This window comes from Podarcis bocagei, assembly GCF_964188305.1.
Source record: "Podarcis bocagei genome assembly, chromosome: 6".
NCBI classification, from domain to species: Eukaryota; Metazoa; Chordata; class Lepidosauria; order Squamata; family Lacertidae; genus Podarcis; species Podarcis bocagei.
In genome coordinates this window covers 99640370-99663705 of record NC_138130.1, presented here as the reverse complement: position 1 = coordinate 99663705, position 23336 = coordinate 99640370, and the positions used below count along the sequence as shown (strand labels likewise).

General features: G+C 47.6%; 1 protein-coding gene across 1 annotated transcript in view; it reads right to left on the bottom strand.

Annotated features, from left to right (window-relative positions):
* The window catches only part of LOC308588529 (retinal guanylyl cyclase 2-like), a gene marked incomplete at its 5' end in the record, with an annotated part of 66362 nt that overhangs the window by 8491 nt on the left and 34535 nt on the right, over positions 1-23336 (bottom strand). Inside the window, 10 exons of the mRNA XM_081196942.1 lie at positions 434-532; positions 6042-6216; positions 6584-6776; positions 9873-10036; positions 12044-12192; positions 14614-14763; positions 16619-16775; positions 18171-18347; positions 20705-20785; positions 21925-22056. Of these exons, the coding sequence (XP_081053068.1) occupies positions 434-532; positions 6042-6216; positions 6584-6776; positions 9873-10036; positions 12044-12192; positions 14614-14763; positions 16619-16775; positions 18171-18347; positions 20705-20785; positions 21925-22056 (1477 nt within the window). The remainder of the gene's footprint in view (positions 1-433; positions 533-6041; positions 6217-6583; positions 6777-9872; positions 10037-12043; positions 12193-14613; positions 14764-16618; positions 16776-18170; positions 18348-20704; positions 20786-21924; positions 22057-23336) is intronic.

The following is a 23336-nucleotide window of genomic DNA, read 5'->3' as shown; positions in this document are numbered from 1 at the left end:
ACTGCGTGGATCCCAGTTCAGTTGCTGATTGATTGATTGATTGATTGACTGATTGTGTGATAAATGGATAAAAGCCCCCCCCCGACAAACAATGACTATCATCAGTGCGGGTAAGAAATTATCATCATCATCTACAATACTGTTTTATTTATTTTATAGTACAGTACATTGATTATACTTTCATTTTAAGGAGCAATGGTCTCGTTAGATAGTAAAATCAATGTTGAATTGCTGTTTTAGGGGTTGTTTTTAAAAGGTTGGAACGGATTAATCCATTTTGCATTGCTTTCTATGGGAAAGCACGTCTTGGTTTTGGAACGCTTTGGTTTTGGAACGGACTTCCGGAAAAAGATTAAGTTTGAGAACCAAGGTATCACTGTGCTTGTGGCCAAGCCAGCATTTGCTAAAAAAAAAAAACCCCAAGAAGACTTACGCAACCCGGTGGACTCTATCCGCGAAGCTGTATTCACCGTGTCCCCAAAGAGACAGTAGCGTGGCATAGTGAGACCCACCACCCCAGCAGCGCAAGGACCTAGAAAACAGAAATGCATTGTGGGTGAAGGTGGAATGGATATGAGCTGCACCAGATATTGAAACACAGAAACCCTTAGTCCATCTAGCTTTCTAATGCCAACACTGACCGGCAGAGGCTCTCCCTGGTTTCAGACATGGGCACTGGTGCCAATTCTATGGGCAAAGGTGTCCCTCAAGATCTGTGGGGAGGGTCCCTTCAATGCTGAGGGGGCGGAAGGGGTCAAGTGTGGAGCTGAGAATGGTGTGTTTTCAGTGACTGGCTCCTCCTGAGTGCAAGAGAGGAGGCCACGCCACGCTGGGCTCCCCACTCGGCCTCCTCCCGGCGATGTGACATGCACCACGCACACGTCACGCATGCACAACGCACATCGCACACATGACATCACACAAGCACCAGGCCTTCTCAATCTTGGGCGCAAGTCTTCAGCTCTGGACATGGGTCTTTCCAGTCCTGTCCAGTGACACCAAAGACAGGGCCTTCTCAGTAGTGGCACTCGCCCTGTGGAACGCCCTCCCACCAGATGTCAAAGAGAACAACAACTACCAGACTTTTAGAAGACATCCAAAGGCAGCCCTGTTTAGGGAAGCTTTTAATGTTTGATGGATTACTGTAGTTTAATCTTCTGTTGGAAGCCACCCAGAGTGGCTGGGGAAACCTAGCCAGATGGGCGGGGTATGAATAACAAATTATTATTATTATTATTATTATTATTATTATTATTATTATTATTATTATTATTATTATCATCATCATCATCATCATCATCATCATCATCATCATCATTATTGGAACCGGGGTCTTTTGCATGCAAAGCATGGGCTCTAAGACCAAACTAGGTCCATTTCCCCTAAAAAATAAAGCAAGAATCCAAGGTTTGGAATAAAGGGCTGGATAAAAGAGGATTGTTGAATGTTGTAAACCGGCCTGTGATCTTCAGACAGAGGTTTTCCCCAGGCCTACCTAAAACACCAGGAATGGAACCTGGGACATTCTGAGCTCCTTGTTTGTTAATTTATAGACCACACACCCCCACACACAATACTTTCCCTCCAATTATCATTGGAGCATAATTATAAGACGGTTGTTTAATCTTTGATGGTTGGGTAATTTCAGAAGGGGCCGTGGCTGTGGGGGAGAATGGCTGTGAATTTCGTGAAGGCACCCTGCGCTTCTGAATTTTTGTCCCCACTCTTCTGTCTGTCACATGTCAGGCATGTCACCGGTTAAACGTTCTCAGCTGCTAAACACCGCAGCTCTTAAATGCTCTCTCCAATGCTGAACAGCTAAGCCGCCGTACACATTTCCACCGCTGGCTGGAAGTCAGACTCAAAACTCTTTACAATTCCTGGCAAAGTCTCGGACCACCCAGCCTCCCCCCTCCTTTTTTGGGGGAACTGGAGATCTGATTAACTAATCCACCAGACGAGCTGTGTTTTTCTGTCTGTTATCTTATCCCTGAGTGACAGCTTCATCCCTTCCAGAGGTAGTCCAGAAAACAGAAAATCCAAGCCATTTTTCAGGGTTCCCTCCCCAACCCCATGTTGAGAAATACAGTGCTTCTGAACACCCACACAACACACATGGCAGTCTGAAAATTATACTACCGTTATACATATCTATGGGGTGACCGCATTTGGGACACTGAATACAATTATAGGGGTTGGGTGTCATGGGTTGAGATTCCTGCATTGTAGGGGATTGGACTTGATGTCCCTTCCAACTCTATGATTCTAGGGAAACAGTGATCAAGGGGCTGGACCAACTCCCTTGTGAGGAAAGGTGGCGACATTTAGGGAAGCTTCATATCTTAAAAAAAGGTTCAGATCTTAAAATGTCCTTCCTTTTGTCTGTCCTTAACCTTCCAACAGTGAGAGATTTTACTTTCTTGGGCTCCATGATCACTGCAGATGGTGACAGCAGCCACAAAATTAAAAAACGCCTGCTTCTTGGGAGAAAAGCAATGACAAACCTAGACAGAATCTTAAAAAGCAGAGACATCACCTTGCCAACAAAGGTCTGTATAGTTAAAGCTCTGGTTTTCCCAGTAGTGATGTATGGAAGTGAGAGCTGGACCATAAAGAAGGCTGATCGCCGAAGAACTGATGCTTTTGAATTCTGGTGCTGGAGGAGACTCTTGAGAGTCCCATGGACTGCAAGAAGATCAAGCCTATCCATTCTGAAGGAAATCAGCCCTGAGTGCTCACTGGAAGGACAGATCCTGAAGCTGAGGCTCCAATACTTTGGCCACCTCATGAGAAGAGAAGACTCCCTGGAAAAGACCCTGATGTTGGGAAAGATGGAGGGCACAAGGAGAAGGAGACGACAGAGGACGAGATGGTTGGACAGTGTTCTCGAAGCTACCAGCATGAGTTTGACTAAACTGCAGGAGGCAGGGGAAGACAGGAGTGCCTGGCGTGCTCTGGTCCAGGGGGTCACAAAGAGTCGGACACTACAAAACGACTGAACAACAACAAACTTCCAACATTCACCTTCACTGGAGTTCTAGTGTTATGAGAGAGGAAGGAAAATTTTCTCTAATACACTTTCTCTATGGCATGTAAACTTTTAAACAAGCCATCAGCCCCTGCCCCACCCCTTGGTGCAGGAGTGTTCTCCCTTGTCCAGTCAGCCTCCATCAGGTGACTCTTGAGAGCAACAGGTTTCCAAGATGCAGTTCGGATGTCTAATTAGGTCAGGTTTCTCCTCCACAGACTCGTCCTTGTTGTTTTTCCTTACCCCAACGGCTGCTTGCCAGAAGCGCTGGATAGGCTGATGAGGCATGTTAGCTTATCTTCTGCAATAACCATCGAGGATGCCAGGGGGAACCTACAAACTCAGAGCAGGGCTGGGTGGCTACAGGCCAAAGATTTCAAGGTCTTGACAAACAAACACCCATCTGGGCCCCTCTGCTTGGAAAAGAAACTCCTCCTCCTCCTCCTCCTCCTCCTCCTCCTCCTTCCCTTTCTCTTCCTCCCTTCTCCTTCTCCTTCTCCTCTCCCTGTCCCTCTCCCTCTCCCTCTCCGATGGCCTGGGACTCGGACTTGGAACCAGAGGAGTCTCAGTCTGCACCGGATCCTTTGCCTCAGGCATCATCTGAACCAAGTCTGGGGCCTGATCCTGAAGAGTCCCAGTCTGCACAGGTTCCCCTGCAACAAGCACCAGCTGGGCCGAGTCAGGGGCCTGATCCTGCCCTGGCTCCAGATGCAGGGATGACCTCGTTGCCTTCAGCCGGGCCATCACTCACAGCTGCTCCACTACTGGTTTAGTCAGGAGAGGCTGAGGCGGCCCCTGGGTCTAGTAACCCATTGACGTCTCCCGAGCTGCAGAGAATGAGGTCTGAGAGAAGGAGAGACCTGAGTACTCACAGGAGGAGTGCTCGCCTTTGGGCTAAGCAGGGAAGCAAGTCGCTGGGGGATCAGGGCCGGCCATTACCCCGACAAAGATAAAAGGCCGTCAGACCCTGCCCCAGGTTGCGGGAGCGACATTGCTGTATGCTAGATCCTGCCTGAGATCCTGTACCTGTCCTTGCTTGGTTTCCTGCCTCGTGTCCTGCCTTGGCCCTGTCGGACTGACTCCTCACAGAACCCTTGGATTCAGGACCAGACCTGGACCGCGGTTCTCGGGTTACCCCTGGGCCCAGCACACCCTCTCCTCCCTTTCTCCTCCCTCTCCCCCTCCCTCTCTCTCTCTCTCTCTCTCTCTCTCTCTCTCTCTCTCTCACACACACACACACACACGACTTTCTCTCTATGTTTAGGTCCAGCCTGAATACTTCTAAGTTAGCTCCTTTCATTGGCAAGATAAAGCAAAATTTCAAAAGAAAAATAAACTGCTTTGAGGGTGTGTTTTTTAAAAAAGATACAACAGTAATCAAGCGGTGTAAGAAATTCATGAAATAAATAATAATAAAATAAGTGGCTGCTGTTGCTGGCCCCCCCCCCCAGCTTCCCTCTGCTGGGAAGACCCTTCCCCATCACCATTGCTGCTGCCGCCCGGCCCTAACCGGGGGTACAATATTTGGCTCCCCGCCCCCCCCGGGGCAACCTATGCTACACCACTGGTGATAGAGTCATCTTAGATCACATCCTGACTCAGAAGATGACCTTTAGAAAGCTCTCCAGTTCAATTCCTCAGCATTTCCAGTTCTTATGGAATGTCCAGGAACAGATACGGGAGACAACAGACAGTTGCACTAGAATCAGGGACCGGCAAAGTTTTTCAGCAGGGGGCCAGTCCACTGTCCCTCAGACCTTGTGGGGGGGCCAGACTTTTTTTTTTTAATGAATGAATTCCCACAAATATCCCAGAGATGCATTTTAAATAAAAGGACACATTCTGCAGTGGTACCTCGGGTTAAGAACTTAATTCGTTCCGGAGGTCCGTTCTTAACCTGAAACCGCTCTTAACTTGAGGTACCACTTTAGCTAATGGGGCCTCCTGCTGCCACCGCATGATTTCTGTTCTCATCCTGAAGCAAAGTTCTTAACCCAAGGCACTATTTCTGGGTGAGCAGAGTCTGTAACCTGAAGCGTCTGTAACCCGAGGTACCACTGTACTCAGGTAAGCCATTTCCCCCTGACTCTCCCCTCCCTTCTCCACAGCACTGGATGAGCCCCGGTGGCTGCCTACCTTTGCTTTGCAAGCAGCAGGGGCTGGCGGTGGCGGCAGGACGATGAGCGGTGTGTGAAAGGGCTCTGGAGAGGGACCAGCAGCAACAAAGCCCGAAATGAGTCCGCTTACAATCAGTGGCGTAGCGTGGGGGGTGCAGGGGGGACCGGGCGCAACATCTGGGGGGCGCGCGCTCGCGCTCACAGCTCTCTGCCCCTACCTGGCTCACTCACTCTCTCTCACTGCAGTGCTGGCTGTGCGAATCCGATCCGAGCCGCTGGGTCGCCGCCCACTGTGGAGGAGGGGTGCCAGGCATGCGGTGCGGAGAGAGAGCGAGGGACTATCTGGGGAAGGGACAGTGTAGCGGCTGCCCAGCGCAGCACTGAGCGCGGGAGAGAACCACACCAGACCAGACCAGGAAGCAGCAAGAAGAAGCTGGCAGCGGCGGCAGGTTAGGGGGCGCAAATTACTTGCCTTGCCCCGGGTTAGGGGGCGCAAATTACTTGCCTTGCCCCGGGTGCTGACAACCCACGCTACGCCGCTGCTTACAATGGCGGCCACTCAAGCGCTAACGCTGCTGCTGCTGTCCCCAACAAAGCCCAGTGCCCTTCCTCTCTGCTCTAGGCAGGGCAGGGAGAAGCCAGGAGGAGGGAGGGGGGAGGGCCGCTGAATGTGCACGCTGGCGCAGCCCAAACGATGAGATCCCCGGTGATTCCCGGACTGTCTGCGGGCCGGATCCAGAAGGCAGCTGGGCCAGATCTGGGCCCCGGGCCTTAGTTTGCCTACCCATGCACTAGGTGGACCAAGAACCTGACTTCCTGTTTTCCCCAAGACTGACAATTCCACTTTTTCCCCACTATGAGCCCAGGTAAGGCAGAGAGTGGGTTAACAGCATTACCTGAATGCAGCCCCATCCGTACCCTGATGGGCACGTGGGGGAGGTGTTTCGCTCGAAATGACCCCACGGAGCTGAGGATGTCCAGGGACATGTTGGCGATCTCGGAGGCATGTCTGCGGCCGTTGCGTTTCGGAAGCCCTGAAGCCACCATATAGGCGTCGCCGATGGTTTCCACCTGGAAATCAAAGAGTATTGCTTTTCCCCAAAGGGCAATTAGAACTGCAGATGGGTTGACTAAGAGCTGAAGGCTAAACGATGCTCACTTCTTGTGCGGGTTGTGGTGGAGCAGTAGGATCTGCGTCAAGCAAGGCTCGTAGGCAACCAGGCCAGGTTCAAAGTTCTTGTGATGCTGCACAGCTTGGGCCCAGGATACCTGAAGGACCACCCCCCCTCAAGCCCTTATATCCCAGCCTGAACACTCAGATCATCTGGAGAAGTACTGTTGGCTCTTAAGACTCCACCTTCACCTGGAGCCTTCTCTAGAACTTCATGTTTCCCTCACATACACATCCTCCTCCAAAGTAGGTGCGCCAAGACCTCACCTTGTAGACGTCATGATGGCCAATGATGGCATCAAACAGAGTGTAAAGGTCATTGAGAAGATCCACGATCTCGATGGGCTCGCTGAGGGCGGAGATGGTCGTGAAGCCAATGATGTCGCTGAAGTAGATGGTGACCTCGTCAAAATACTCAGGTTCAACGGTGGCCCCGGTTTTCAGCGTTTCCGCCACCGACCTGAAACGACACGAGGATGTCAACCTGAGCGACTGGAAGGGAAGAATCTTCTAAGGCTCAAGACATTGAGATGTCTTGGCAGGCTGTTTGTGGATTATTTAATTATTGCATTTCTATTCGACCTCCACGACTCTGAATATCAGCGGCTGGGAACTGTAGGAGGGAAGAGCGCTGTTGCGTTCAGTTCTGATTGTAGGATACCCACAGGCATCTGGTGAGACCAGGATGCTGGCCTAGACGGGCCATTGGCCCTGGTCCAGCAGGCTCTAATTACCTTCTCATGTTCTCACAAGACCTGGATTCCAGACCCCTCACCATGCTGGCCACCCTCCTCTGGACATGTTTCATTTTGCCAATGTCCTCCTTCAAATGTGGTGGACTGTGATTGGCAGAAATGACTGGCACAATCTGTGACCAGGGAGAAGAGTCAGTGGAAGAAGACTGGAAGACATTTAAAGGCTACTTGCAGAAATACTGTAAAATTAATGAATGTTAAAATGACGTTGGAACGGAAAATAAGTGGTATTGGTAAAAAGATTATTAAGGATATGCAAAAATGGATCGACAATGGTTGAAAATACATAGTTATAATAGGTTAAGATATTGAGTAAAGATAAATGATAGAGGGTAAGGATTTGCTGAAAGGACTTTTAAACGGGAATACAAAAGGGGAGGTGTGAGGAGGTCAAAGAAATAAGGAAACTAGCTGAAAGATTATTGAAGGATGGATTTTATTCTAATTTTTTTCCCTTTTTTTCTTTTTCTATTTAGCTACTATCTTCTCTTTCTTGTCTAGATATCTTTCCTAAGTGATTTTTTTCTTCTTTCTTTCTTTTTTCTTTCTTTTTAGGTTGTTAAGTTTTTTTAATTTTTTCTTATATTGTAAACTTATGATTTTGTAAACCCTATTGTGTAAACCTATGTTTTCTGTAAACTTATGTTTTATGTTAAACCTTAATAAATATTTTATAAAAAACAACAACAAAAAACCCAAATGTGGTGGACTGTGATGGCCTGGGACTCGGGCTCAGACTTGGAACCAGAGGAGTCTCAGTCTGCACCGGATCCTTTGCCTCAGGCGGCATCTGAACCAAGTCTGGGGCCTGATTCTGAAGAGTCCCAGTCTGCACAGGTTCCCCTGCAACAAACACCAGCTGGGCCAAGTCAGGGGCCTGAGCCTGCCCTGGCTCCAGATGCGGGGATGACCTTGTTGCCTCCAGCTGGGCCATCACTTACAGCTGCTCCACTGCCAGTTGGGTCAGGGGAGGCTGAGGCGGCCCCTGGGTCTAGTAACCCACTGACATCTCCAGAGCTGCAGAGACTGAGGTCTGAGAGAAGGAGAGACCTGAGTACTCGCAGGAGGAGTGCTCGCCTTCAGGTGAGACAGGAAGGTGAGTCGCTGATAGGACTGGCTGCTACCCCGAAAAAGATAAAAGGCTGTCAGACCTCGCCCCAGGTTGCGGGAGCAACGTTGCTGTTTGCTAGAACCTGCCTGAGACCCTGTGCTTGACCCTGCCTGGTTTCCCTCCTTGTGACCTGCCTTGGCCCTGTCGGACTGACTCCTCGCAGAACCCTTGGATTCGGGACTGGACCTGGACCGCATTGCTTGGGTTACCCCCGGGCCCAGCACATGGACAGAGCTGGACAAAATATCCCAGTGTCAGGGACGTGGCTGAATTGAATGCCTGGGAAGAGGCTGAGTCTGGAGACAAAGGAATGCCAGTACAGAGGGAGCCAGGGTCTGACTATGGAGACCAGGAATTGCAGCCACAGACAGAGCAGGAATGGGTTAGTTCGGGGGCCCCTTCACCGAGAGTTCCCAGACTCAGATAGAGCAGCAGACTCGGAAAGCTTGCAGGCAGAGGGAGGGGAGGAGATAGATGATATTGAGGGGGTTGCTATGCAACCAGGGAAGAGGCAATATTTGGAGGGATCTTGGTTTGATAGTGGGGGGAGTTCACCCACCTTCTCCCTGAACCATAAGAGCTGAAAGGGTTAAAATGCAACGGAAGTACAAGAGAGGAAGGACTGGACTTTGGCGCCCTTCATGCTGCGAAAGGGGTGGAGACTCAGAGTGACCAACTCATAGCAAAGAGTGGCAGGCTCAGAACCACGCTATGGATATAAATTGTAAATAAACATGCCATAAAACTGCTGCAGACTCGTTAATTCTTATGGGGGCTTGCTTGCCTTCCTGAGATCATTACACCCAGCAGTGGCAGTAGGCTTTAAAATCTCAGCAAACCCCTGTGCAATGTTAAAATCCAAGCACTCCTCACCTTCCATTCTACATTATTGTTACAACACCCTCTTGGTTCAGTGCCCAGTGCGGACAAACCAGTTGTGGTCCCCTAAAGCCACCTGTGATTCCAGATCTGACTTGACCAGTGCAGAAGATACAGAATTCTTCTGAATTTTTTAAAATTAATTTTCCAAAAAGTTTTTTAGACAAACAAACAAAAATCTCAACCTTATTTGTACCAATCATAGTAACATTGTTAAGTGACTTCCTCATATCCCCCTGGTTGAATTTCAATGTATATCCTATTAACAGTTTTCCAAAACCAATATTCTTATAAAATTAACTTAATCACTTATCATCTTTCTTTCTTTCAAATTTGGCATCAAACATAATAATTCATCACATTACATAATTAAATCCTAAGCCTATCTGACAAGAAATACCAACAGTGGAAGATTGGCAGATGAAGATGCTGGACTTTCCGGAGCTAGCCGACCTGACTGGAAGAGTCTGTGACCAGAAGAAGGAGGGTTACCAGGAGTAATGGAAGAAATTTAAAGACTATTATTTAAATAAATATTTGCAAGCTATTCCAATTAAGTTAATTTAACATATTAAATTAACTTAATTGGAATAGCTTGCCAATATGAGAAGATACAGAATTCTTGGAGGTCATTCCCATTTCACGCAAGGTTGACGTGACAGAGTTAAAGCGGCAGTGACCAATATTTGTCACTCGCTTCTCTTCCTTCTCCCCAGTCTGCAGCAGCAGAAGCAGCACTTTTTCCCACTTGGAAGCAGCTTGGGGCAGAGCCTACATGTGGCAGGGATATTGCCCTGACATTTCGACTTACAGGGGAAGCATCTGAGTCAGGAGTTTATCCGTCTTCTGCTTTTCCATCTCCAGCTCCTCCGTCCGCTCTCGGATCAACTCTTCCAGGTTGCTGGAATACTGTTCCAGCATCCGCAGCATGGAGTCGATGATATTGGTCCGTCGGCCTTTATTGATGGATTTGAACTGGGGTTGGAGAATTAGAACAAGGTTCTTTGGTGCTCAGTTCTCCAGCTGACTCAGGAAAACTAAGCTGATTGGCTAAAGAATAAGTTACGCACAAGAAAGAACAGATGGGTGGAAAGCATAAGGTTTTATCCAACGAAGTTAACGTATTTTTTGCTCTATAAGACTCACTTTTTCCCTCCTGAAAAGTAAGGGGAAATGTGTGTGCGTCTTATGGAGCGAATGCAGGCTGCGCAGCTATCCCAGAAGCCAGAAGAGCAAGAGGGATTGCTGCTTTCACTGCGCAGCGATCCCTCTTGCTGTTCTGGCTTCTGGGATTCAGAATTTTTTCTCTCTTGTTTTCCTCCTCCCAAAACTACGGTCTTACGGTCTGGTGCGTCTTATAGAGCGAAAAATACAGTATACCCAGAGCAGTCCTGTTGAAAATAATGGATTGAAGTTCATCATGTCCATTATTTTATCCATGCATTCATTCTTTATAAAAAATATTTATATACTGCTATTCGTTAAAAATACCAGCGTGTTTTACAACAACTGCATGTACAGTCATACCTCAGGTTAAATATGCTTCATGTTGAGCGCATTCGAGCTGTGCTCCGTGGCAACCCGGAAGTAACGGAGCGCGTTACTTCTGGGTTTTGCCGCTCGCGCATGCGCAGATGCTCAAAATGACGTCACACGCATGCGCAGAAGCGGCGAAAAGTGACGTGCACATGTGCAGACATGCTGTCGCTAGTTACGTTTGCTTCTGGATGCGAATGGGGCTCCAGAACGGATCTCGTTCGCATCCCGAGGTACCACTGTACAGTAATACCTTGGTTCTCGAACTTAATCCGTTCTGGAAGTCTGTTTGACTCCTGGAGCTGTTCGAAAACCAAGATGCAGCTTCCGATTGGCTGCAGGAGCTTCCTGCACTCAAACAGAAGCCACACCGGACGTTCAGCTTCCGATAACCATTCGCAAACCAGAACACTGACTTTCGGGTTTGCGGTGTTTGAGAGCCGATTTGTTCGGCAGCTAAGCCATTCGAGAACCAAGGTATTACTGTAGAACAAAAACCACCCCAAAATATTAAACTCAGAAATCAGCTATTATAGAAAGATGCATTCTTTTTATTATTATTACTAAAGATTTTCTTGATTTACAGAAGTATATGTAATGTCTCTCCTATTTTTTCCATGTAACATTTTTACAAATCAGTTTCATTTGTTGAGACATTAGAAAGAAAAGGGGTGGGGGTGTCGGGTGGGGTGGGGTTTGGTCGGGTGGCGATGTTTCTATTTTGCTTAATATATGTAGAGTTTGGTGTCAGCGTTACTCGTGCCGGTTCTCTGCTGTTCACTTGTGTTTCTTTGGTGGGGAGAGAGGTTGGGGTTGTCCCAGGGTGTGGTGGCTTGTTTGTGATGGGCTGTGGTCATCTTTGTTTTCATGTGTGAGTGGGGTGGGTGGGTGTTTTGGATCAGGTTAGCCATATTGATTTGTATGTTGTTGGTGGATTAATGTCATTGTCTTGTTGGGCTGTGTATGTGATAAAGGGGAGCCATACCAGGGTGAAGGTGTCTTCTTCTGTTTGTCCCTGTGTCAGTTTCAGTTTATTGGCTGATTTTTCTAGTAGGGCAGTTTCCCATACTATTTGGTATCATTGGTCCATGCTTACTCCTGACAGGTCTCTCCAGTGTCTGGTTATGGTGTTTCTGGCTGCTGAGAGCAGGTGGGTTATGAGTTCATTGTGGTGTAAATGGGCATTGTTGTCTTGGAAGATGTTTAGTAGGGCCAATTCTGGGGTGATGTCTAATACTTGCTTAGTTATTTTACATATTTCTTGTATGGCTGTTGTCCAGAATAGTTGGATTTTGGGGCACTCCCACCACATGTGGAGGTATGTGCTTGTGGAGGTGCACCCTCTCCAACATTTTGGTGAGGTTCCTGGGCGTATTAGCACTAGTTTTCTTGAGAAAGATGCATTCTTAACTGCAGAAGCCTGATGGAATGGGAACAAGGAATGACCTCTTGAAAGATCTCGTCAAAGCTTGGCCTACGATCTGGTCTCTCACTCCAGCACTGTTTCATGAGCTGAATGCATTCCAGCGGGGCATTTTCAGGAGAAACACTCGGGCGATACAACGGCGGAGGCTTCTTCAGTTTGCGGATGATTTCTGGAGCAAGGAGAGGGTTTCACAATGACAGCATGCCCTAACCTCGTACCCCACCCCCCAGTCCCTTGGACTACATACTGGGGTTCTCTCACCAAAGAGTATTTGCCCCAGAAGGATCTTCCTTCCTATATTATTTTTTCCTTGCCACCACCACCTTTAAAGTCATCCCATGTTGTCATAATGATGTAAAGTAATTGACAAGTGGGTGGCTCCGCCCATCTGTCGGAGTCGACCCATGAGTGGTGGGGGCGCAAGGATCTGGTTGACTGGCCTGATCCAGTTCCGCACCCCTACCAATGAGCGCACCGCCTCATGTGAACAAAACAAAAACTGCCTCTTTGGATCAGTATTGTCATTGAAATTCTACTCAGCATTGACCCAGAGCAGACTCCAATGTATAGTTAGCAGAGTAAAAACTTAGACATGTTGCAGGATTCCAAAAAAGTACAGGTGAAACTCGAAAAATTAGAATAGCGTGGAAAAGTTCATTGATTTCAGTAATTCAACTTAAAAGGTGAAACTAACATATGAGATCGACTCATGGCATGCACAGCGAGATATGCTTCTACTTCTCAGAGGTCCAATCTTGCTCTATTTGCAATCCTTGTTTTGCTGATTTCGTTGAATATTCTAATTTTCTGAGATGGTTAATTTGGGGTTTTCATCAGCTGTACGTCATGATCATCACAATTATAACAAAGAAAGGCTTAGCGTATCTCGCTTTGCATGTTATGAGTCTATCTCATATATGAGTTTCACCTTTTAAGTTGAATTACAGAAATCAAGAAACTTTCCCACGGTATTCTAATTTTTCGAGTTTCACCTGTAGACCAGAGGCAATTGATATTTCATCCAGCAGAGCTTTACTGCTTCTGAAGGCAAATGAGCATAATGGTCACAAATCCAATACATTCAGGATTGGCGCTGTCCATAAGAAATCCAGCTGCAGCAAACGTAACTTAAACTTACAATAACTTATAAGTCTAAACCTTAACACTAAGCATACTGTGTACAGAACACCACACCAGAAGGAAAAGAGATAGAAAAAGAAAGAGTGAAACATGGGCTCCTTTTGGCCCTGCTTTTATAGTCAGCATCACCTTAACAGAAAAGATAAGAGAACCAGTTTAAAGCAGCTGTACTCAGCTTCTCGGAAGGAATAACCCAAACATCAAGAACCTCCTGCTTGTTTCTTTCACAGAGAGAAGCTTCCAGAACCCTCTTGAATTAAGTAGAATAGGAAAGATCTCTACACACCTGATCAATACTTTCTGCACTAAGAAATTCAGACTGACAAGTACTGTATCTCAGTGTTTCCCAACCTTTTTTGGGCAAAGGCACACTTGTTTCATGAAAAAAATCTCGAGGCACACCACCATTACAGCCCCGTGACGTCAGCGCGCAGCGTCACGCCGGGAGGGACGCACGAAAGTGTAAGTTTCAATTTTTTCCCCTCCCCCTTGCCTTCCTTCTGTGCCAACCGCCAAAAAGCCAAGAAAAAAGCCAAGACTTTAGGGCAGCAGGTCGACACGGAAGAAGCTCCTACCTAAGGACAGGTGCGACGGCCGTGTCCTCTTCTGCCACACTTGGCAGCCCTGCCTCACGGTCGTGACTCCCACCCTGATTTCTCCCCGCAGGTCGAGCGGCACAGGCAGCCCAATGTGTCCAGCCCAGACACAAGCCCCGCTTCCCCACTCTAGATCCTGAATGCGACCAAGTGTTCTGGACTCCCGAGCAGGGTGGGAAAGAGGACTCGCATCTGGTAGCCTCCGGGCTCCTCGCCTGCTCGAGGAATGGCATTGCAGGCAAGCTGCCGGCCGTCACCATCGCCGCCCTGTCATGCGAGTGGACCTGCCCGGAGTGGTGGGCCGGGGGAGGCTCGCTCTCTGTGGGGATGTGGCCCGCACGCGCGGCCCCGCTTCCTCCTGCCCAGGGCTGAGCTCCTTACCCGCGATCTCGGTCTCGCGCATGCGGATCCCACTTATTCCGAAGCTCGCGCCACTAGCCGGGGCTCTCACACCGTGCCAGGGCGAGGCGGCGCGGCCCACTGACGTCACCGCGGCTCGCCGCCGCCCTCGACTTCCCTGTTCCCTCCCCTCCCTCGGGTCGCCGTGGTTACCGAGGACTGCAAGCTGCTCGGGCGAGCGTGGGGCATTAAGTGGGAGAAGGAAAATTAAAATTAAAACTCGCCTGAAGGCCGCCTCTCCGGATATGAAGCTATCTTTCGAATTTTTTAATTTTTACCGCGGCACACCAGGCAACGTCTCGCGGCACACTAGTGTGCCGCAGAACACCGGTTGGGAAACACTGCTGTATCTAGCCTAGTCTTCAACACTGGCCGGCCAAATCAAACGAGTGTGATTGTGTCTATTTTGCTGTACACATTCAAATACCGGGGCTGGAGGGGCGGATTGTGCTCACCTTCAGCTGACATTTCAGACATGCAGTATGGGGGTCCCCGAAGAACAACTTCTTGCAGGATAATAGCAAAACTATAGACGTCTCCTTTTATGGTGCCTTTCGGGGACGTCGCTGGATTTCTCAATATCTCGGGAGCTGTCCAGAGCAATTCTGGGAGAAAAAAGATCAATTTATCCAGAATCAACTTGATCCCCTCCCCCTCTTTCCTTTCTCCTTCTGTGATGGAACTCCTATTTGGGGACTTCCCTGGCTTTTTTCTGGCCCACGTAGGACCAGTCTGGATAGTTGGCCTTGGTGAAGATTTGATGTTTTCATCCCCCCAAAGTTTTTGATTTGGGTTTCTACTGAAATGAGGCTGCATTTTAATGTTACATTTTAATCTTGTTTTTAAGTTGTATTTTAATCAATTGTTTGTATACCTGGTGTTAGCTGCCCTGAGCCCAGTATTGGCTGGGGAAGGCAGGGTATAAATATAATTTATTATTATTATTATTATTATTATTATTATTATTATTATTATTATTATGCCTTGCAGGAAGGACCACTGTGTTAGACTGCAAGTAGTGAAGTCTCTTGGTACCATTAGAGACTAAGTCCCTATCTGTACTGAAGAATTTCATTAGCTTTTAACCCCAACCCCCCCCCAAATGTTTACTGTCATGGCTTCCTTAAAGAATCTGAGGGACCGAGTTCTTTTAGGTGAACTCAGAGCTGTTAACAACACAGAAACAGAAAATTGCCAAGCAACACGATATATTACAGTACTTGAATAAGCAGTCAGATCAGTGGTTCTAAAAAATAACAATTCTCGCCACACCCTTTGAGAACCACTGAGTTAGATGATTGAATCAGTAGTCTGGTTATTGGCTCAGCCTCTCCCAAAGGCCTCCCTAACTAGCCATACAGTGATGGGTCCCTGCAGGCCTCTCTAGGTAGGGAAAGTCAGACTGTCTGTGCCACCACCGAAAAGGCCCTGTTCCTTGTGCTGAACCTCAGCTGACGGGGAGGCCTGACCCCAGAGGTCAAAGAGAGCCTGTGGAAGGGGACCCAGAAGAGAAAGCGATCCTTTAAGGTTCCAGATCCTAAGCCAAATCAGGGCTGGGTGGCGAACCTCAGACCCAGGGGGCAAATGTGGCCCTTCAGACCTCTCCTTCTGGCCCTTGATAGTGTCCTCAGACCACGACTTCTCACCTCAGCCTACATCCATCACCGGCCTTGCTTCACACTCACCTTGAGTGTTTTTGCCTTTACTTCAATATGTCACTGAACTCTGAAAAAATGCCCTTGTTTGCCTGGGTGCAGGACAAAGAGGAGTGTGTTTGTGGAAATCAGCCGATGACATTTATATTCCTTGCTCCACCTACTTGTGCCTCTGGCCCCATCCTTCACTGGTGTGTGGCCCTTGGAAGGCTGCTCAGAAGAGGATGTTGCCCCCAGGCTTTAAGAAAAGGTTCTGCGCCCTTGATTTTGAGCTATTAAGGGAGAAATGAACACCTTGAATTGAGCCTGAAAATCAGTGGGTAAGAAGTGCAATGGTGCTGGTCGCATGAAGATCAAACCTCTCCATTCTGAAGGAAATCAGCCCTGAGTGCTCACTAGAAGGACAGATCATGAAGCTGAAGCTCCAAGACTTTGGACACCTCATGAGAAGAGAAGACTCCCTGGAAAAGACCCTGATGTTGGGAAAGATGGAGGGCACAAGGAGAAGGGGACAACAGAGGACGAAATGGTTGGACAGTGTTATCGAAGCTACCAGCATGAGTTTGATCAAACTGCGGGAGGCAGTGGAAGACAGGAGTGCCTGGCATGCTCTGGTCCATGGGGTCACGAAGAGTCGGACACGACTAAACGACTAAACAACAACAACAAGAAGAAGTGCAATGCAATGCGGATAGAACTACTGTAGGGTTATGGATGGGCAGCATCATTTTGCATCAGCTGAGGTTTCTGGACCCTTTCCAAGGTCAAAACCACAAACATACAGAGCATGACAATTACTTCTTACCTTCTGCAGGGGGCTGAACGCCTAAGTCACTCAATGTCGCCAGGAGCTCGCCGTAGCTGTAGTCGGTGATCTTCAACATAAACCGCCCGTCCACAACGCAGTTGCGAGACTTGAGACGTCCATGGGGGATCTCCTGGTGGTGCAAATATTTCATTCCCTGAAAAGGAGAGGGATCAAATGCTTCAGTTTGGGCATCTCCAGAGCTGAGGCACATAAACCCCAGTTAAAAACCTGCCCGGTCCAGCATTCTCTGCCGGCGAGATTCAGAGCTCGATGGTGAAAGCTGGCGACTGCAATTTCATGGTGTTTAGCTTGTGGTTTCCATTTTTAGCTGTTTGGGCTAACCTCTCGAGACAGAGCTACCCTCCCTGCCATGGACCGACCTAGCCTCCTTGAAGTTGCCCTGGTGCGATCAAGACAGGACTTTGGTGCAGTTGTCTAGGGGCTCAGTCTTGGCAGCCCATCAGCGATTCCTCCTTGGCCATCTCCCACTGTTGGAGATCAGAGGTATGTGTGCTACAGACCTCTGAGACACCCCCTAAATTAGCCTGCAGTTTATCCGTCCCCACGATGCATAAAGGTAAAGGTAAAGGGACCCCTGACCATTAGGTCCAGACATGGCCGACTCTGGGGTTACGGCGCTCAGCTTGCTTTATTGGCTGAGGGAGCCGGCATACAGCTTCCGGGTCATGTGGCCAGCATGACTAAGCCGCTTCTGGCGAACCAGAGCAGCACACGGAAACGCCATTTACCTTCCCGCCGGAGCTGTACCTATTTATCTACTTGCACTTTGACGTGCTTTCGAACTGCTAGGTTGGCAGGAGCAGGGACCGAGCAACGGGAGCTCACCCCGTCGCGGGGATTCGAACCGCCGACCTTCTGATTGGCAAGTCCTAGGCTCTGTGGTTTAGACCACAGCATCATCCGTGTCCAGCGCCACCCCACAATGCATAGCAGGGTGCTTATTCCATTAACAGAGTTGAAGTGTGATTCAACTAGCACTCATGACCTTTGGATACAAAGGCTTTTATCCAAAATTAGTCATACTCGAAGGGACCCACTGAAATGAGTGGACATGAATAACTTAGATCCATTCATTCCAATGGGCCACAGTTAATTAACCCAGTGCACTAGCGGAAACCAGAGTAAGAATTTCTACTAGTGCATTGGGGCTTTCCCTACTTCTCTACCCACCTGCACCCCCTGTGCCTCCCCCAAATCCACGCTGCAGGGGCAGAGAAACCCTCAGAATAGTGTGCAAGGAAGGGAAAGGGGGATAGAACAATTACCGAAGCCTGACGTTGGATTCCACTGAAAGCATCTACTAAAAGCAGGACTTAGTTGGATAAAACTCAAAACGTCTTGAGTTGGTTCTGCATAAAGGACCTTTTTAAGTCTTCCAAGGATCTGGCCAGAACCCATGGCTCATTTTCAGAGCTGAGGACAATATGACAGCAAAGATTCTCTCCCTTTGTATGACCCATTGTGCTCAATTTTGCATTTTTGATAGAACATCCTTCCTTTTCACCTCCAGAATAAGGAGAGAACTTACTTTAATTAAGTCCATCAGAAGAGATGATTTGAACATCCAGTCCAGCTTTATGTTTGTGTTTTGCAGCAAATCCTCTAGGCTCCCTCTGGAGCAAAACTCCATCACGATGGCAGAGAGACCCCCATCAGATAAAAGGCCTAGAAATGGGTTCACATTTTCATGGCGTACATCCTTCATCTGGGGACACAAGGAGCAAATTGCAAGAGAGATTGAGGATCTCTGACTTTCTTTTCTTTGATACTCAGGTTGAGATGCCCACAAGCAAAATAAAGGTATCATCATGTCAGATATGAAGACTGCAAGGATGCAGAATGCAGGTTGCTCCACAATTATTCTGTAAAGTTTTAAGGGCACTTCTGGAGTTGCATGTGATATTTATTTTGTTGTTTATTCCACTTGCTTCCCACCTTCCCATTTCAGAAAATCAGCAATGCATAACGCAACTGAACCAAAACAGCACAAAATAACAATGCAATCATCCAACAGAAAACTGAAAGTTAGTCCCACTGTCTGCTGATGGCAAATGATAAACTTGAGTGGTCACGGCACAGACTAAAGGCTGGCTGCCCTCTTTGCTGCTCTCAGTAGACCAGGTCAAGTGGCTGCAGCATGGACCTCCTCTAAGACCCATCTCTATAGCTAATTGTGAATTCAAAGATGGGCTTGGGTAATGTTTTGAAAGATATTTATTGAGATTTTCAAAAAAATTACCAAATATAAAAGAAAAAAAAGGGGGGAAAGAAAAAATACAAAATAAAAATAGTTAAAAACAATTCAGTCTTTCCATCACATATTATCATTTGCTTATTTCCCGGACCTCCTCATGCCTCCCTTTTCTGTATTCCAATTCAAATTTTTAATTCAGCAAATCCCTCCCCCTTCAATCATCTTAATCTTCAATTTTAAAATTTTATAACATTAAGTTTTTACCTGTTAATAACCATTTTCTCGTATTCTCTTATAACATTACAGCTAAAGACCACTTAGTTTCTATCCAACATCATTCTAACATTCATTAATTTTACAATATTTCTGAAGATAGTCTTTAAATTTCTTCCAATCTTCTTCCACCGACTCTTCTCCCTGGTCTTGGATTCTGCCAGTCATTTCCACCAGTTCCATATAGTCCATCACCTTCATCTGCCATTCTTCCAGGGTGGGTAGATCTTGTGTTTTCCAATACTTTGCAATAAGTATTCTTGCTGCTGTTGTGGCATACATAAAAAAAGTTCTGCCTTTCTTTGGCACCAATTGGCCGACTATGCCCAGGAGAAAGGCCTCTGGTTTCTTCAAGAAGGTATATTTAAATACCTTTTTCAGGGGGTTGGGTAATGTTTTGGAGCTGTTAAATTGGGCAGAGAGATAAAAATAAAGTAAATAAGATGCTGGGTTTGCCCCATTGAAAGTGTTCACTGCAAAATAACCTGCAGCTTCTGAAAATGCCATTGTATCTTAAAAAGCAGAGACATCACCTTGCCGACAAAGGTCTGTATAGTTAAAGCTATGGTTTTCCCAGTAGTGATGTATTGAAGTGAGAGCTGGACCATAAAGAAGGCTGATCGCCGAAGAATTGATGCTTTTGAATTATGGTGCTGGAGGAGACTCTTGAGAGTCCCATGGACTGCAAGAAGATCAAACCTCTCCATTCTGAAGGAAATCAGCCCTGAGTGCTCCCTGGAAGGACAGATCCTGAAGCTGAGGCTCCAAGACTTTGGCCACCTCATGAGAAGAGAAGACTCCCTGGAAAACACCCTGATGTTGGGAAAGATGGAGGGCGCAAGGAGAAGGGGATGACAGAGGACGAGATGGTTGGACAGTGTTTTCAAAGCTACCAGCATGAGTTTGACCAAACTGCAGGAGGCAGTGGGAGACAGGAGGGCCTGGCGTGCTCTGGTCCAGGGGGTCACGAAGAGTTGGACACGACTAAACAACATTATGTGTGGGAGTTCTTATTTCAGTTTATTGGAATGAGATCTTCCTAGCTATTGACTCAGCTGAAGCAGTGGAATGTTTATGAACATTCTGCTGTTTTGAGGTGGTTAAAACTCAGTTCCATAAAGTATAGGGATAGAGTGTATGGTGTTCTTTTAGTGGGAAAGCGAACACAAGAAGATGAAGGACATGCAGGCTAGCTCCACGACAACACCTTCTGCTGCCCCTGCAGCAGACACACACACCCCCCGCGCCATCCATGCATTGGTTCCATGTGGCAAAGAGCTCAGAGTTTTCCCATGTGGTTGGGCTAGTAGAGCTCTAAGCATGGATACCAGAATGCACATAGAGGTGTTTTGCACACTGGCTGAATGCACAGACTGGGTGGAAGTGTTTCCACTGTGAGCAGCAGGGGCAGGGTGGGCATAGACATGCCATGTATCGTTATAGGGATTTGGACTAATTCTGTGACCCCTCCTTTTGCATTTTTCTCAAAGCATTGGGGGAAAGTGTTATATGAACCTCCTTGAGAGCAGTCACGAAAAAGACACAGAAAATATGCAGTTCTGTGTATACATGTGAATCACCATAACAATCCCTACCTGGCTTAACAAGCTGGCAGTCCTCTGTCTCAGGTCACTGGTTGCTCCAGATTCCAGTTTCTTCAACCATACCCAGTCGCCCTGGCCAGAAAAGGTATCAGTAAATGATTAAGAAAGGCCCTAGGCTAATTCTAGAATTGAAACACAGGTATGCACCCTTTTGCAATGTTTACAAAACATCATGATTCAGATTCACACGTTGCATGTTTCCAGATTTCACAGATTCCAAATGGTTAGGGGCTGATTTGAAAATAGGGGGTTGTTGCTTGACAATATATCAGAATCAAAATTGTTTTTCAGATATCGTGGTGGAATGTCTGAAGGAGTGTTCGTTTTGGATCCCTGATTAGCTAGAATCATTGATGAGAAGAAGAAGAAGAGGAGGAGGAGGAGGAGGAGGAGGTGTTTGGATTTGATATCCTGCTTTATCACTACCCTAAGTGGAAAACAATCTCCTTTTCCTTCCTCCCCCACAACAAACACTCTGTGAGGTGAGTGAGGCTGAGAGACTTCAGAGAAGTGTGACTAGCCCAAGGTCACCCAGCAGCTGCATGTGGAGGAGCGGGGAAGCGAACGTGGTTCACCAGATCACGAGTCCACTGCTCTTAACCACTACACCACACTGGCTCAGCAAATAGCCAATTCACAGAATCATAGAACTGCAGAGTTGGAAGGGACCCCTAGGGTCATCTAGTCCAACCCCCTTGTGATGCAGGAAACTCAACTAAAGCACCCATGACAGATGGCCCTCTGAAACTAAAAAAGTCCCTGCAGAGAAAATCTCCCATCCCTTCTCTTTGCTTCCCTTCACCTAAACTTTGTTTCCCTTCATAATCTCCCCTTCCCCCTAGGATGAGTGTAACCTTTCACTTGCTACCCAGGTACCAGGCAGCGTCTACAAACAGGCTGCAAGTATTCACTGGGAAAGATGTTGTGACCAGTATGTGGTTCCTGATTCTGGGATCACATGATTCCTGCATTTCAGGGGGTTGAACTAAATGACCCTTGTGGTCCCTTCCAACCCTACAATTCTACGATTCTATTCCTCACCAGGCATAATTTTATACCCATTGTTCTATGGCCATTTGGAGGGACTAACGCATTTCTAGGCTCATTCTATGTTATTTTAAAAATATGTCTTAACAGCATCACTTTGGGATCCTGATATACCCACCCCCTAAAAATCCAAGAACGGCTAGATTTAATCAGTGTTCCACTACCTTGTATATTGCCACATTGGAGGTTTCGTATGTCACAGCTGTGCTTTTCACCGACAAAGAATGTGTGGCAGATCTCAGGCTTCGAACTTCCAAGTTGCTCTTAGAATCGCTCAGGCTATCCACCGCCAGTCTCTGTGAATAGGAAACACAGCCAGGGACGAATCACGGAGCGCGTCCTACTGATCAAGGCTCAACATCTCGTTCAGATTCAGTGTTGACACAATGGCAAGTCAGATGGCTAGTCGACGTTTCTCCCACCTCAAAGTGCCATGATTTCCAGTGCAAAAAAGCTAAAAGGTAAAGGACCCCTGGACAGTTAAGTCCAGTCAAAGGCAACTATGGGGTTGCAGCGCTCATCTCGCTTTCAGGCCGAGGGAGCCGGCGTTTGTCCACAGACAGGTTTCTAGGTGATGTGACCAGCATGACTAAACCGCTTCTGGCACAGACGCTTCTGTGACGGAAACCAGAGCGCACGAAAACGCTGTTTACCTTCCTGCCGCAGTGGTACCTATTTATCTACTTGAACTGGCCTGCTTTTGAAATGCTAGGTTGGCAGGAGCTGGGACAGAGCAACGGGAGCTTACTCCATCGCGGGGATTTGAACCGCTGACCTTCTGATCGGCAAGCCCAAGAGGCTCAGTGGTTTAGCTCCTTCTCATGAGTTATCTTTTCAGCTAAATGTCCACCCACCTACTCCCCCCATGTAAACTGCCCATATGACACCACAATCTACTCAGAATTGTTGGAGAAGCTGTGTGTGGGGGAGGCACTTTTTCCACATATGGTGGGAGTGCCCCCAGATATCTTGACAATGGCTTATCAAGAAATGACCAAAATACTCAGTTATCCCATTCAAACTTCACCACAGCTTTGTTTACTAAATCTATGGAACAATCAACTGAAATATTTCAGCTCTCAGGAACTTTTGTCAAGGGTGATGGCAGCTGCCAGAAGTCCAATTGCTCCCAAGTGGAAAATCTTGCAGGATTTGAAATTTTTGCTTTGCTATAAAAATATGTGCAGTTAACACTTAGCTGAAAAGATAACTCATGAGAAGGAGCTCCTGTGACGGTGTAATGAAAAAAGGTGGGAGGAAACTCCTCCCCATGAACAGATTTCGCTTAGGTGCAAAGTCAGTGCCAGCTGTTGCATGACTTGGATTGCCTACTGTCAGGGAACTGCCATCAGAGGCACGGGAGAAGGAGAGGGTCTCTGATTCTGCAGGCGAAGGTCCCAGCGCTAAGGGGAGACTCAGCTGGGAAGAAGGGGAAGAGAATGAGTGTAACACCAGGGATCCAGGAGAGCAACGGGGCAGGGAGGTGCAGGGGCTCCAGGACTCTTCGTTGGAAGTGAGTGAGGAGAGCCCAAGCACCCCGCTGCCCACGCCCACCCTGCGCAGGAGACTCCCGCGC